Source organism: Choloepus didactylus, chromosome 6 (genome assembly GCF_015220235.1).
Source record: "Choloepus didactylus isolate mChoDid1 chromosome 6, mChoDid1.pri, whole genome shotgun sequence".
NCBI classification, from domain to species: domain Eukaryota; kingdom Metazoa; phylum Chordata; class Mammalia; order Pilosa; family Megalonychidae; genus Choloepus; species Choloepus didactylus.
In genome coordinates this window covers 8,360,171-8,377,180 of record NC_051312.1, presented here as the reverse complement: position 1 = coordinate 8,377,180, position 17,010 = coordinate 8,360,171, and the positions used below count along the sequence as shown (strand labels likewise).

Here is a 17,010-nt window from a genome sequence, read left to right as displayed (position 1 = left end):
AATTGTTTTAGAAAAAGAAAAAAGGATTTAAAAAAAAAAAAAAAATGGCCCTCCTCAGAGATCTAATGGGTTATTGAAATGCTAATAGACAAAGCAACCAGGGCCATTAAGGAAAGGTCCACAGGGCAGAGAGATCAGCCTTGCTTCGGGATTTGCATATGCGCCTCAAGGCCTGAGCTCCGCCCTTCCCCTTTCTGTGTTCACCAGAACTCCAAAAATCCTCTGCTTTTATTTTGGAGTTTTTCGTGTTGTTTTTTTTCTATGCCTGTCTCCTCTCTGCTGGGCTGGCTGCTCTCAGAGTCTCTGGTGTCTGGTCTCAGTCTATCTATGGTTGGAGTTTGAATCAGTAGAATGAGTTTCCGATAAGAGCAGCCACTGCAGTTCTCCCTTCTCCTTCCCGGAGCTGACAGCCCCTCCTCCCCGGGACTGAGCCTGGCAGGGAGGGGCGCGGGTCCCCTGGCCGCAAAAACTTACAGATTTCGCTGATCTCAGCAGTTCCACGTTTTCATGAGTGTTGTATGAAGTATGCCCAAAGACAGATTGCTCTGTGGTGTCCAGTCCACGCAGTTCCTGGCTTTTTACCTACTTTCCTGGAGGAGTAACTAAAACTTACAGCTCACCAGTCTGCCATCTTGCCCCGCCTCTGAATTACTTTTAAATCTTTTCCAACAAATGGTTTTGAGATTGTTGATTTTACTCTGTCTTTGTTCAAGTGTCTCCTGAAGCTCCCTGAAATAGGTACTCTAACCCAAGAAGTGACGGCTATTTAGATTCTTTTTTGTGTCCAATTTTTAAACTCAAAGATGTTTATCCTTGGATGCCCAAAAGCTTTCTGAGATTACTGAGTTACTTTTCTAGGAAGCAATACCATAATTTGAATTCATTTGTGCTCTTGGATTTGTGGATGTGTGTGGGGTGTTTTTGTTATCTTGTTACAGGTTGACGAGAAGCCTAGAAATCTGAAGACAGATTGTCTGGATATAAAGAATTTTTTACACAAAATCATCATAGTGCACCCTAAGGTGAGCTGTTCTTCCATACAGTAATGCTTCTCTTGTTTACGTCATTTGTTTTCAAGACATCTCTCTGCTGTAGGACATGGAAGATTCTCTTTTAGTGATGATGAGTAAAATTGATTTGGTTTCTGTGTCCTTAAAGCACTCTCAATGTTGGTGATGCGACATGGTTGAGAGGACTCAGGATATAGAAACTTTCTTTTGGGTTCTTGCTTTCACTCTCCGACTGCATTATTGTATTATCTTTGATACTTCTTTTCCCTCCTCTGTGCTTCACTTTTTCTCTTAAACCTGTATGATAAACCTTACTGATTACCTCCTTTTTTTCTGAAGTGACTGTTAGGGAAAATAAGAGAAATTTTATAAAATAGAACTGAGGAGAGCTAAATTTTTATTGTTCTTTGTAATCGGATATGCTTATAAAGATGAGAATAGTTAAGCGTGCTGTGTAACTTCCTCTTTATCTTCATCAGGGTTCAGTGATTATTGTTTGCCAGTCACTATTCTAAGCTTTCTCCTTTCATTCATTTAACCCTCATAGCACCCCTCATAATTAGATTGTATCCTCCCTCTCCCCATTTTACAGCTGGGAAAACAGTGGCAAAAAGGTAAATAACTGGCTCAGCCGGGATTTGAAATCAGGCGGTCTGGCTCTAAAGTCCATTATTACCCATTTTATTATACAGAAAGAAGAATGTAGGTTGAAGATGGAAAATAATGTAGGACAATGATGGAAATTAGAGAGAGGATGTAAAAGCCAGATGGGATCAGGGTAAGAAAAAGTGAAGGAAAAATCTTGGAACTTTCCATGTATGGAAATAATGGAAAGAAGAGAGAAAAAGAGGAAGAGAAGGGATGGGTTGGGAGAACAGCAGAGGGCGAAGGGGCAGGATTTCCTGATAATTTGTGACCACCTAGGGTTGTGGTGTAGGAATCAATATATTTAAGATTCAGAATTTGAATATAAACCAAGTGTTAAGTAGGTATAAGGAAGGTGATAAAGAGTATCTTTTCCTTTAGGAATTGGGTATGGAAACTTTTAATCTCTATCTTGCCTTATGTTAAATCTCACACCCCATTTATTGTCTTGCAGATCAGTTTTAATTTCTCCGTAAAGGTGAATGGAATCCTGTCCATGGAGATCTGTGGGTAAGTCCTGGCTCAAGATGATGCCATGGCTCTGCAGTTTTTCTCAGTGATTATTGTCATATTTCCAGTAGGTATACAGTTTAATTTCTTGACCCAAAGACAACTTGAAACTAATTTTCTGAGACTTCACACTTTCTTATTCTATATTAGCTTTTAATGAGTAAGCAGGTTAATCTAAACCTTTCGTCATTCCCTTTCACTAGAGTAGGTGAAGTTAAAAATTGCCATTTTCCCCTTGGTGAATAGGTTACTGAATTCCAGTAGTTTCTGGGGTAGTAATGGGTCATGGGTCAAAATGTTTATCAGACAGAGGTTGATTTTAGATTCTTTAAGATTTTGCTTAGCTTTTTCTTTGCTTTGCAGGGTAAAGAATGAACCCATCTTGAACCTGCCGAATGGAATTCCTCTTGTCGTAAACGATCAGCATTATATGAGGTGAAAGGGAAAAGGATTGTCATCCCTCTCCATTTTTTACTCTCCAGTAATGAATATGAATTTGAGTAGATGTTGGAAATGGTCTTACTTGTCAATTCTTAGCTCCAGGTGTCAGCTTCTCCATAAGAACAGTGAAAGTAAAACTTCTAAGCTATTTGTGTTGACAACTGTTATTATTCCTAGCTCCTTGAATATATTCTAATTGATCTAAGGACATATTCCTTCTCCTCCCCATGGCTTCTTTTCCTCTGTGAATGAAATAAAATTAACCCTGTCAATTTTTATCCCACTTAGACATAAGAAGAGAGTACTGTGAATTTAAAAGATATTTGAACTCTTGGCTAGAGAGATACAATGAATTCAAAGGAATTCTCTGTATATTATTTATTATGCATCATTGTTTTGTATAAGTTTGGAAATCACCCCTCACCCCACCTCCACCTTCTTTAGAATCTAAAAAAGTTAATCCATGGAGGAAGTGGTAATAGAACCCTTCCGCCTTGCCCTCCTGTACCATCCAGCTACCACAAAATTAAAAATGAACATGAATTATAGTAAGAAAAGACATAATATGCTTAAGTCCAGCTAATTTAATCTTAATTCAGTAGTTTCTGCCTCGGTTGTTTATATCCCTGTGTCAACACTGGTAGTCAAAGGATCCTAAGGCTTGAAGACATTTCCCAGGATAGTCTGCTTTTGTGTTCTTGCCCAAAATTATACCTCATATTAGAATATTTTTTATTCTTTAATATGTACAGATAATAAAACCCTATCTTTAGTAATCCTCTAGTATTATACAGTCTTTACAGACAGGCAACTTGTTATCATAGATTTAGTGACACAGAATTTGAGCTTCTGGGCCAATGTTTGTGGGACACATTTCCCTGGGTGAACTGATTTATTAATTTAGAGAAACGAAAAGGTTCAGTAATATTTTGTCTTAATACTGTTTTTGGAAAAGAGCTTTTGGAAAGTAAGGAAACACTAAATTTCACTAGGATTTTTCTATAAGAAAAAGATGGCCTAATTTTTTCTCATTGCTCCTATCGAACAGTAACATCAGAACTCTTGTACAAGGGATCATGTACCATGCTGTGAGATCAAATGTCCAAGTCTCCTGAGGCCAGTTTTAGGCCATTTGTATGTCAGGGACTTCTGTGCCCATGCCAATCTTTGAATGATCTTAGAAACATTCCAGGTCAGTCTCTGCTTGGAACCATAGGGTGATTTTGTAGAAGAAATACACTTTTGAGAATATGAAACTGCAATTAGTGGCAGGAAAGCAGGAGTTGGGATACCATTCCTGAAATGCCAATTTTTGCTATTCTTGAGTGTGGCACAAGTTAATTTATTCAAACAAAACTAATACAGGAATTTAAATGGCTATGCATATACTAGAGTTTATAAAAGGAATTTTGAAGGCCCCTTTAAAGAATTTATTTTCTTTAACTGAGATTAAATTCATGTAACATAAAACTAACCATTTTAAAGTGTACAATTCAGTGGCACTTAGAACCTTCACAATGCTGTGCAACCATCACCTCTATCTAGTTACAAAACACTTTCATCACTCTCAGAGGAGACCCCATACCCAGTAAGCAGTCACTCCCCATTCTCCCCGTCCCCTAGCCTCTGGCAATCACTTACCTACTTTCTGTCTCAATGGATTTGCCTATTCTGGGTATTTTATATAAGTGGAATCATACAATATGTGACTTTTTGTGCCTGACTTCTTGCACTTAGCATAATGCTTTTGAGATGCATACAAATTGTAGCATGTATCGTTACTTCGTTCCTTTTTGTGGTTGAATAATATTCCATTGTATGGATGTACAGTACTTTATCCATTCATCCATTGATGGACATTTGGTTGTTTCCACCTTTTGACTATTGTGAATAATGCTGATGTGAAAATCCTGTACAAGTATTTGTTTGAATACCTGTTTCATCCTTTGGGGTGTATACTTAGGAATGGAAGTGCTGGATCATGTGGTAATTCTATGTTTAATTTTTTAAGGAACTGCTAAACTATTTTCTACATGTCTACACCATTTTACATTCCCATCAGCAATGTACCAGGGTCCACATTTCTCCACATTCTCACCACTTGTTATTTTTTGCTTTTTTATTAAAGCCATCCTGGTGGGTGTGAAGTGGTATTTCATTGTGGTTTTGAAATGCATTTCCCTAATGAATAATGATTTTTCACATCTTTTCATGTGCTTATTGGCCATTAGTTTATCTTCTTTGAGGAAATGTCTTTTCAAGTCCTTTGCTCATTTTTTAATTGGGTTGTTTGTCTTTTTGTTGTTGAGTTATAAGAGTTCATTATATATTCTGGATACCATACTCTTATCAGGTATATGATTTGTATTAAGTAACTTCTTAAGAGGGAAAAACTTAAAGTTGTCTTCCCTGTTTTCTGACAGTACGCCAAAATTTGGTGCAACTCAATTACTCTGCAGCAGAATCCACCCTGTTCTAGGACATCCAGTAACACTTTTCATCCCTGCTGATGTGGCTGGCATGGGATTGTTGGGAGAGCTGATGATGACTCCAGTTGCTGCTCTGTGCCCCTGTCCCCAGGTCTCTTCCATCCAGCAGAACAGGATTTCTTCAGTTTCCATATCCTTTTGATAACAAAGTCCATCCACTTGTTTTTTTTTGTTTGTTTGTTTTGTTTTGTTTTTTTACTGACCTTGTATTTATTTTATAGAACATGTGACTTACAGTGCTATTACAGAAGGCATTCCACTACAGAGACTCTGGGAAGTGTAAAGGTTGTCCATAGCAACAGGGACAATGGCTCCTTTTAATTCATTTAACAAACAGTCATTGAATTTAAGCTATGTACCAGGCGTGTGCTAGGGGCTGGAGATTAAAAGGTGAATGAGATCCAGTCCTTGTTAAGGAGCTTGCAGTCTGGAACAGGACCTATGTTAGACATGAATTCAGGGTGTCATGGCACATGGGTGAGGGATGGTCAATTCTTACTAGAGATTTACATCCACTTGTTTCTAAAAATAGTTTTTCATAGCCTTTCCTAAGAAATCCTTTAGCATATGAACTCTGTGTCTAGAAGCATGTAGCAAAGGAACACATGGATTTTACCAAGGGTTTGCCTTGAGATTCTGACAAGTTATCTTCTGTCGACCCATTTCTCTTTAAATATGGGGAAAATAATATGTCCTTCTCTAATATTTATGACAAAGGGAAACACAAAAAAATGCTTTATTTTATAACTTTTTGGAAAACAAACTTTTCTTCTTGTTTACAGTGAGGTAAAATGAAATTCAGAGAAAGTGAAACACAAAAAGTAGTGATAAAACTGGAAATAGAGTAACATTTTCCATTTTCTGTTCAGTGACCCTCTGCTTGACCATCATTGTTCAATGATGTCACGTATATGAAACCTAATTTTTTAAAAGCAGTAGCACTGATGAGTGCCTTAGTTCTTTTAAAAATGTAGGAAAATTCCTTAAAATTATAGATTTCATAAGATTAATTGGCTTATTGTCTAGAGACTCTTGATTCATCTCATGGATCATACAAACCTAGGAATGTTAGCTCTAATAAGGGGCTAAAAGTTCAACAGGGTGAGATCAATAAGCATCTAACCTTGTAGGTAATGGAAAGCATTGGACTTGAAATCAGAAGGCTTACTGTTTCACTTTAAACTTTACTTAATCTCTCTGGGTCTTAACTGGGCCTCAGCTTCTAAGCTCTGAAAACTCTGTGGTTCTGACATAAAATCATTTAAAATATCACTTTAAGTGTGTTTTAATTTCAGTTCCACCAAGATTTCTATCTAATTAGTATGTGTAATGCCTTAAGTGCTAAGTCATAGTTGTGTCGTAAAAAACTTACAGACTAATAGAAGAAACACACATATACTCAAAGAACTGTAAAAAGAACTGTAAAAAAAAGGGAGTAACAATCAAAAGAATGTGAGTAGGATTGCATCGTGGATGGTTAAATGATGGAGTTAGAATTTGAATTGGGTCTTGAAGAATAAATAGAATTTTTTTTCTGGTTTAATATTCTTTATTCAGTTTTATTGAGATATATTCACATATCATACAGTCATCCATAGTGTACAATCAACTATTCACAGTACCACCATATAGTTGTGCATTCATCACCCCAATCTATTTTTTGAACATTTTCGTTATACCAGAAAAAGCAAAAATAAGAATAAAAAATAAAAGTAAAAATGCACACCCAAATCATCCCCCTCTCCCACCCTATTTTTCACCCAGTTTTGTCTTCATTTTTCTACTCATCCATCATACGGTGGTTAAAGGGAATGTGATCCACAAGGCTTTCACAATTGCACTATCACCCCTTGTTAGCTACATTGCCCTACAATAGTCTTCAAGAGTCAAGGCTACTGGGTTGCAGTTTGATAGTTTCAGGTATTTCCTTCTAGCTATTCCAATGCATTAAAACCTAAAAAGGGTTATCTGTATAGTGCGTAAGAATGCCCACCAGAGTGACTTCTCGACTCTATTTAGAATCTCTCAGCCACTGAAACTTTATTTCATTTCATTTTGCATCCCCCTTTTGGACAAAAAGATGTTCTCAATCCCACAATGCTGGGTCCAGATTCATCCTCAGGAGTCATATCCTGCGTTGCCAGGAGATTTACACCCTTGGGAGTCAGATCCCACATAGCGGGGATAGCAGTGAGTTCACCTGCTGAGTTGGCTTAGCTAGAGAGAGAGGGCAACAAAGAGGCACTCAGGGGGAGATTCTCAGGCACAACTTAAATAGAATTTTGAAAGAAGGAGGAGGACATTTCTGGTAGAAGGAATGACGTGCAAAGGTGGGTATGGTTTGTATAAATAACTAAGACTGAAGTGTGGAATGAATGGTGTAAGAGGGAGAGAAAAAGCTGGAAAAGTAGTTTAGAATTGAATGTGTTGAGTCTGAAGTGTCATACTAAGGACTGTAAACTATATAATATAGTGGGCACCCACTGAATGTTTTAGGAAGAGCCTCTAGCAGCATTATAGAAGATGGATGGGAAAGAGAAGCCAGCAGTCAGTAAATAAATAAGTGAACTGGGCAAGAGATAATGAGCATCTGAATTAAAAGTATGGTGGGAAGGAAAGGGGAGACATATTATTGGAAGGAATCAACATAATGAGGCAACCAATTCAGTGCTGGGGCAGGGAAAGATTAGGGACAGGGAATGCTAAAGTTGATGTCCAGATTCCTAGCATTGGTGGCTGACAGAATAATGATGCTATAAAGCAAAATGCAAAACATAAATAGCAGATGTGAGGGGTAAAGAAGGCAAGTTTTGTTTTAAACATACTGAGTTTATGATGCTCACAGGACATCCATCCAAGATGGCAGGCAGCCATACAGAAATTATGATGTGGTACTTGGAAGTGGTCAGATTTAGAGATAATTTTAGAGTCTCAAAGTATTCTCCATAGATAATTATAGGATAGTGCTTTGGTTAAGAGCACAGCACTGAGATTTAAATGCTGGATTAACAGAGATAACTAGCTGAATGACTGTAGGCAGCTTACTTAACCAGCCTAAGCCTTTGTTTCCTCAGCTTTAAATTAGGGATAATAATACCTACCTCCTAGACATATTTATTTTCCCTCCTAAAAGGTTTTTATTTTTTATTTATTTTTAGGATTAACTATGATTCATGTGATGCTTCTAGCATACTGCCTGACACATAAGAGCTCAATGAATATTAGGTATTATTATATTATTGATGCTGTGGGAGTAAATGAAATTATAGGAGAGTATAAAGAATAAGAACAGAAGAGGGTTAAAGTCATTGTTTGATAGATGTCAGCTAAGAATATATTTTGGGGAGGAGGAAAGAGCAGGGTATTGATAAAATCATGGACTTTTATATTTTAAAGCATGCTCTTTCTAAATATCTAGATAATACAGAAGAGTAAAGTAAAAAAAAAAAAAAACAAAAACAAAAACTAAAAGTTTCTTCCTCCTTCTCCTCATCTCACTCTCCAGAATCTTTCTGGAGGGAATAGACAGACATATTTTCTATCCTCTCCAAGTTTACATTTTAATAGTAAAAAACTTAACAAATACATAACAGGTAGTGATTAGTGTGGTGAAGAGAAATAAAGCAGGTAAAAGAATAAAGAATGATGGAGGTGTTATTTTAAATACGGTCAACAAAGACTCTGAAGAGATGTTTTAATGAAGATAGAGAGCTAGCTATGAAAATTCTAATGAGATTTCAGTTTTTGAAAACGGTAAATGAGGCAATTTAGACCAGCCCTCCTTTTGAAGACAACAAAAAAGGCTGGATAAAATATTAAAACATCATAAAAGTAACAAAGAGTTAGTGAGACATGGAGGAAATTCTGGGCCATGATTTAGGAGAGAATGGGAATACAGAGAGCTGAGCCCAGCTTTTGCCCTGGGGTCATTTGCCTATTAGAGCAAGCAGCTAAGATTGTAAGATACATTTCTGAATCAATGTGAGATAAGAAGGACAAAAAGAGTTCAGGGCCTCCTGAGCTTGGGGGTGCTGTTAAACACCCCTTGCTTTGGGCAGGAATAAAGGAAAGGCTACACTTTAAAGAGTAAAGTGAACCTGAAATAAATCTGCTTTCAAATGACTGTATATGTTTTTGTCATCCAGACAAGCCATAAAATCTTGTGCTTTGAAATTGCATTAAGATGATTATACATAGCTAATTTTCCAAGGTGCCTGGTAGAACCAAACAAAAATTATTTCTGGAGGAAGATAACCTCTTCCTGTGCTTCAAATTATTTAACAGATAATTTTTCAAACACAATATTCAGCACATGCTGAACCAAAAATACAATAATCTATATTGAAATTCAGTAGATAATATCAGCAGTAGATTAGACAAAGCCTGAGTGAAATTGTGAACTAAAAGCTAAAGATAGAAATACTGTTCCAAAATAAAGCAAAGAGAGACAAAGGGATGGAAAATACAGAAGAGAGATTAACAGTGAGAGGAAATTGTGACATAGGCTAATGCACACAATTCAGATTCCAAAAGAAGAAGAGAAAGAAAATGGTACAGAAACAATATTTGAAGAGATAATGACTAAAATATCCTAAACAGATTTTAAGAGTTCAACAATCAAGCAGGATAAATAAAAGCATATTCACATCTTCAGAAAATCAAAGACAAAGAGAACAATCTTAAAATCATCCAAGGAAGACACATTATCTTCAAAAGAGAAACAGACAGCTGACTTCCCCATACCAACACAAGGTGGTAGAATAACATCCTTCATATCATGAAAGAAAATCACCATCAATCTAGAATTCCATACCCAGTAAAAATATCCCTTAAGATAAAAGGTAATTGCTTTGGTTTGCTAAAGCTGCCAAAATGCAGTATACCAGAAATGGGTTGGCTTTTACAATAGGGATTTATTAGCTTACAAAGTTACAGTTCTAAGGCCTTGAAAATGTTCAAATTAAGGCATCAGTGGGACAATACCTTTTCTGAAGAAAGACCACCTGGAATACCTCTGTCACATGGGAAGGCACATGGCTGGCGTCTGCTGGTTTCTCTCCTGAGTTTCTTTGCTTTCAGGTTCTGGTTTCAGTGGCTGCTTCTCTCCACTTCCGTGGGTGTATCCTTGTCTTGCAGCTTCTCTGGGGCTTCTGTCTATGAACTTCTCTTGGTTTTATCTCTCTTAAAGGACTCTAGTAAAAGGATTAAGACCCACCTTGAATGGGGGAGGTCACATCTCAATTGAAATAACCTAACCAAAAGGTCCCACCTATAACGGATGTGCACCCACAGAAATGGATTAAAAGAACATAGCCTTTTCTGATGTACATAACAACTTCACACCACCACAGCAGTTATCCTGCCTATATATCATATTAGTGTCATAAACCATACAGGAAAATGAATTAATCCATCTATATTTAGTATGTAATATTTTGACTGTACATTCTTGGATGGATATGCTGTAAAGATTAAATGAAATGCAAAAAACTCTTAAACTTCATTCAGTGGTCTTTTTATTAGTAATGATATTGGTAGTGCTATATTGAAACTATTATATGCATACTTGTGATAAAACAAATAATTAACATTGTTAGAAAGCAAAATTTTTAGTAGAAGAGAGAAGGTTTGTGAGTATAGAATCAAGGAAATAACTTTTTAGAGATAATCTTTCATTGTAATTGAAAATACCAGTGTGAACCCACATTTTTTCTGACTTTTAAAATTATGTATTTCTTAGCTCTGCTGATAAAGCCTAGAAGTGAGGATAATTGCATAGCAATGAGCACCCCTAGTACCCAGAATGTCTTCTCTAAATTCTATTCCTGAGTGAAAAAGAAGAAATGGCTGATCCCAAGTCTAAAGTAGAAATATGTAAGATAAGCCTGAGCATCTTGTTGTGCCAGAAAGCAAAGTGGTTATTAAAAGCCAATGGGATTGTGTCTAAAGAACTTAAGAACTCGCCACGTTAGAGTAAGAGGGACTGGATTTAACTGCCCACCTTGAACAAATAAAATAAATGGACAAATTATATGAAACAGTCTTTATATATTGCATAACAGGTAGTCCAGGATAGTACTAGAGAGAAGAGAAACAGATGAGGTCAGCCCTATGATTGCCCCACCTTACTTCTTACAATTTCCAGCTGCAGAACAGGTAGGGGTTTTGCAACTGGAGTCTGACTGTCTCTCTGAATTGGGGAACTACAGTTCAGAGTGTGGGGGGGTCAAGTCAGCTAAAATTCTCAGAAAAGAGTACTGGAGAGGAGAGGAGTGCAAGAAACATGGAAACCCTCATATTTCATGGGGCATAAGGTAGAGTCCTCAGAAGGGGTTTGCCTGATTAGTGAGGAAAATTTAGTCCTGGATTACAGGCTACTTTCTAAAAAAAGCTTAAAAGCAAGATCCAAAAGGCCCAGGCTGTTTCCAAGTGATTTTACAGTGTCCAAGAACAAAGCCCAAGGATATTTATAGGAATCCAAAAATATCCTTACACAAGATAAAATTCACAATGCTTAGCATCTAATAGAAAAATTACTTGGCATGCAAAGAAGCAGAAAAGTATGATTCATAGTGCGGGGGGAAAGGCAATCAATGGAAACCTACCCAGAAATGACACAAATGACAGAATTAGTAAACAAGGACATTAGAACAGATATAACTCTATTGTATGTGTTTAAGAAAGAGAGAAGATTGAGCATATTGGGTAAAGACATGGAATATATAAAAATAACCCAAATTGAACTTCTAGGCATAAAAATTATAATGTTTAAGATGAAAAATACACTGGATAGGATTAATGGCAAATTACACATGGTGGAAGAAAAGATTAGTGATATTGAAGATATAGCAATAGAAACTATCCAAAATGAAACACAGAGGAAAAAAAAACTAATAAAAATGAACATTAGTAAATTTGGGACAACTTCAAGCAGCAAAATGTAGGGACCTGAAATTGGAATCCCTAAAAAGAGGGAAGGCAGATAAAATATTTGAAGAAATAATGGCAAAAAATGCCCAAGTTTGATTAAAACTATAAACTCACAGATCCAAGAAGATAAATGAACCCTAAGTACAAGAAACATACAGAAAAATAGACCAAAACATATCATAATCAAATTGCTTAAAACCAGTAATGAAAAAAAAAATCTTAAAGCAGCCAGGAAAAAAAAAGACATATTACATACAGAGAAACAATGATGAGGATTACAGCCAGTTTTTCATTGGAAACAGTAAGAGCTGGAAGAAAGTGGAGCAACATTTTTTAAAGTACTAAACTTAAAAATATGTTGCTATATTAGGTTACTTTCTTCAGGTAGAATAGGAACATGTTGGAAGTAAAGTAGTTATCTTAGGTTAGTAGTCTTTTTCTTACTCCCTTGTTATGGCCTGTTTGAAATGTTCTTTTATTGTATGTTTTTTTTTTAATTTTATTTTTTATACAGTTGATTTAAAAAAAAAAGTTAATTAAAAAAAATAAAGCTGTCAACTTTATTGTTGACATGTACGTTGCTTTCTATAGCCGGTGAAAATATTCGGAAGTGAAGGTGAAAAGGAAATTTTTTCAGACATACAAAAGATGAAAATATTCATCACCAGCAGAACTGCACTATAAAAAATGTTAAAGGAAATCTTTCAGGCTGAAGGAAAATGGTAGCAGATGGAATTTTGGATCTACACAAAGGAAAGACAAGAACTGGAAATGGTAACTGTGGATAAATATTTTAAATTTTTCTTTAAAAAAAAATATCTCTTTAAAAGATAATCAACTTAAGGAAAAAAAATAGCACATAGTGAATAGGGTTTATAACTTGTAGAAGTAAAATGTGTGCCAATAGCTCAAAGGCTAGGAGCGAAGAAATGGAAGCATACTCTTGAAGGATTCTTACACTATCTGTGGAGTGGTATAATATCACTTGGAGGTAGACTGTAATGAGTTAAAGATACATATTGTAAAGCCTAACACAACCTTAAATTAATACAAGGAGTTTTAACTAATAAGCAAAAAATGGACATAAAATGGAACCATAAAAATACTCAGTTAATCCAAAATAAGACAGAGAGGAGGAAACATAGAAAGCAGATGAACAAAATGGTAGATTTAAACCTAGCCATAGCAGAACTCATATTAAATGTAAATAGTGTAAACAATCCAATTAAAAGACAGCCATACACAATATGCCAATGCTAAATGTTTATGAGAGGGGGATATAGGGAGGAATATGGGATTCTTGGTAGTGGTGTTATTTGCTGGTCCTTACTAGTATATTGTATTGTATGACATGTTATTTTCTTTTTATCATTTTTTCTTATTGCTAAAAAAAAAAAAAACAATTTTTCTTGTAGTAATCAATATGTTCAAGTGCTGATTGTGGTGATAAATGTACAACTTTATGATGATACCATGAACAACTGATTGTACACTGTGGATAAATGTATGGTATGTGAATATAACTCTATAAAATTGTAGGAAAATATATATATAGGAGTAAAAGTGTTGGAGAAAACATGGTGAGAGGGATGATGCCTCACCAATATGGACTAACTACAATGTTTAAACTCAGAATTGAATCTTAGAACATAGCCTAACGTGGACATAATAATTGTAATAGTCCCTAGATTGTAAGCTCTTACAGCAGTTAACTCTGTCCCTGAATTGTAATGCCTATCTCTAAACTTTGAGAGGCTGATCCCCTAGCGTATAACCTGATTGGTCTCTGGAACAATGCATATCTCTGAGACACCTGAAACTCAGAGCTAGAGCTCGGCAGATACGAATGTCAGTATTAGTGCATACAGCCACTGTCAAAAAAAAAAAAAAAACAAAACTGAAAAAGAGCCCAGACTTCAATTAGTGATATGAATGAAGCATGTCTGGTTAAGACCAGGGCAAGCCAGGCCAAAGGGTAAAGGTTGAAACTGACTGTGTTTTAAAACTTCAACTTCCATATGAGACCAAGGGAAGAGATATCTATTTGGTTCAGGATCTAAATTTTCTAAACGGTGCAACTCTACAGTCGATTTGTTCAAACACCACAACTGCATGGAACTTTGAATAGGAAGTGAGATACGGTAGGTTAGTATAGGCTGGAGTGAAATAGTGACATGTAACAGAGTAATTTGGGCAGATAATAAAAATTATATTGCAGCCTCCCCCTCCCCAGCCCCGAGGATATGGGGGAAGGTGCAGATGTGTTGGACATCCTCACCTGGACTGGTGTTGATGTTGTCACAAACATTGGGACTGGCAGTTTGATGTGCTGAGCCCTCGAGCATGGGACTTGCCCTCATGAAGCTTGTTACCGCAAAGGAGAGTCTAAACTTGCATGTAATTGTGCCTAAGAGTCTCCCCCTGAGTACCTCTTTGTTGCTCAGATGTGGCCCTCTCTCTCTCTCTAACTGAGCCATCTCGACAGGTGAACTCGCTGCCCTCCCCACTACGTGGGACCCGACTCCCAGGGGTGTAAATCTCCCTGGCAATGCAGAATATGACTCCCGGGGATGAATGTGGACCCGGCATCGTGGGACTGAGAGTATCTTCTTGACCAAAAGGGGGATGCAGAATGAGACAAAGTAGTTTCAGTGGCTGAGAGATTTCAAATGGAGTCGAGAGGTCACTCTGGTGGACATTCTTATGCACTATATAGATAACACCTCTTAGGTTTTAATGTATTGGAATAGCTAGAAGTAAATACCCGAAACTACCAAACTCCAACCCAGCAGTCTGGACTCCTGAAGACAATTACATAATAATGTAGATTACAAGGGGTGACAGTGTGATTGTGAAGACCTTGTGGATCACACCCCCTTTATCCTAGTGTATGGATGAGTAGAAAAATGGGGATAAAAACTAAAGGACAGATGGGGTGGGATGGGGGGATGACTTGGGTGTTCTTTTTTCACTTTTATTTTTTATTCTTGTTCTGGTTCTTTCTGATGTAAGGAAAATGTGCAGAGATAGATTGTGGTGATGAATGCATAATTATGTTATCATACTGTGGACAGTGGATTGTATACCATGGATGATTGTATGGTGTGTGAATGTATTTCAATAAAACTGAATTTATTTAATTAAAAAAAAAACAAACAGCCATACAAAAAAAAAATAAAATAAAAGACAGCTACACATTTTAGAGACATTCCATTCTTATTCTAAAACTGAAATGACTCAAAGACTCCTTGGCCCTAAACAGTGAACTTGTCAACCTTAGCTCATGTCTTAATGCCTTTCTGAGATTTCTTATGGAGACTTCATCTATGGGCACTACCTTCTTTTGTTTTAATACATCATTTCCATAATGACTTGATGACTACTTGGTAAGAATTTTAATCTTCACAGTTTCCCCTATAAGAAAGAGGAGGAAAACAAAGAAAAATGAAGGAACGTACATATTCTGGTCTGTTTCGTTAGTTTTGGTTCAGGGGAAGAAAAGTTCAGGCGGTGGTTCTCAACCAGGGGCAGTTTTGACCCAGGGGATATTTGGCAATGTCTAAAGATGTTGGTGACCATGACTTGGGGGCAGGGTTGTTACTTGCATCTGGTGGTTAGAGACCCCAGATGTAGCTAAACATCCTGTAATGCACAGGACAGCCCCCATTACAAAGAATCCTCCAGCCCCAGATGTCAGTAGGGCCAAATAGAGAAACTCTGGTGAAAGGGAGGTGAGAGTGGGAATGGAAAGTCAAAAGAAGGAATCCATTTCAGGGTCTGCCTTCCTTCGTCTTGGTTAGAGAATAGGTTAGAGAAGATGAGGGGGAGTTTCCTTCTCAACCTGAATATACTCAAATACTTCTGGAAAATATTCCTTTGTATACTTCTATTCTAGCATGCATCACGTTATATTAGTTTACTGGTTTCCGTGTCTGTCTCCCATACTATCAATAGGATAATCCTAAAGGTAAATTATTAAATCTAGATATTAATCTTCATATCCCCAGAACTTAGCACAATGTTTGGCCCTTGGTACCACCTAAATCTATTATCAAATGAATAGAATGAATAAATAAGCTTTACCTGTAGCTCACACTCATTAAACCCAGAATACATTTCCGGGGATTCTAGTGGATCCATCTTTAGTGCCTCACACCTAGCTTTGCTGTGAAAAAGGCTTAATACGTAATTGCCTAGCACATTTGTTTATTTCTAGGAGTGTGAACCAGGTCAGTGTTATGTTTGTTTTATATAAGTGAATTACATAGTCATTAGGAACTAAAATTTGATGGTTTTCTTTAACAACTATACATATTTCTATATGGACCTTCAGGTCTACCTCTGATATTGCCAAGACAGGAGCAGCCAGCTACTGTCTTCAAAGATACTTCTTATTTCATTGACTGGAGAAAACACAACTTACATGTGGTGCCTAATATGGATCTCAATTTGGATAAAGGTATATCTCACTCTCTGCACAGAAATGAGGAAACTTGGGGAATGACAGAGAAATGGGAGGAAATAAGAATAGCAAATGTATATAAAAACAGGAGCCAGTGACCTGATGGCCTAGATTGAGGAGTGGGAAGTTTGGCCAAGTTTAAGGGTCCACTTGGAGTGAAGCAATCAGGCGTCAAGGCCCCATTCACAGACTGACTGTTTTGGCATTAATATGTTGATGCAGGTCCTCCTTTCACTTCCACTGTCGCCTCCTATATTCCTGGTCCTCTTGAAATAGTCAGTGGGCCTTCATCTTCCAGGAATTTGTCTGGAAGGTTTCCATTTTACCTTAATCTCTCAACTTGGGAGTTTTAGAAAGGTAAGTAAGGGAGTTATGATGCGTTTGAATTATTGTGGAAGATAAATGACATCATGTTTCCTAATGAAATGAGTTATTCCAAATTAAATTTAAAACATTAAAACACTACATAAATATAAGACAGGGTTATTAGCCATAATAATAATAAACCTAGGAAGCTCCTGTA

The 17,010-nt window shown here is 36.8% G+C and overlaps 1 protein-coding gene across 1 annotated transcript in view; it reads left to right on the top strand.

The window, feature by feature from the left end:
• C6H11orf80 (chromosome 6 C11orf80 homolog) overlaps positions 1 to 17,010 on the top strand; it is a 104,831-nt gene that overhangs the window by 46,800 nt on the left and 41,021 nt on the right. Inside the window, exons 5-9 of the mRNA XM_037839301.1 lie at positions 939 to 1,022; positions 2,110 to 2,165; positions 2,529 to 2,600; positions 5,030 to 5,225; positions 16,337 to 16,484. Of these exons, the coding sequence (XP_037695229.1) occupies positions 939 to 1,022; positions 2,110 to 2,165; positions 2,529 to 2,600; positions 5,030 to 5,225; positions 16,337 to 16,484 (556 nt within the window). The remainder of the gene's footprint in view (positions 1 to 938; positions 1,023 to 2,109; positions 2,166 to 2,528; positions 2,601 to 5,029; positions 5,226 to 16,336; positions 16,485 to 17,010) is intronic.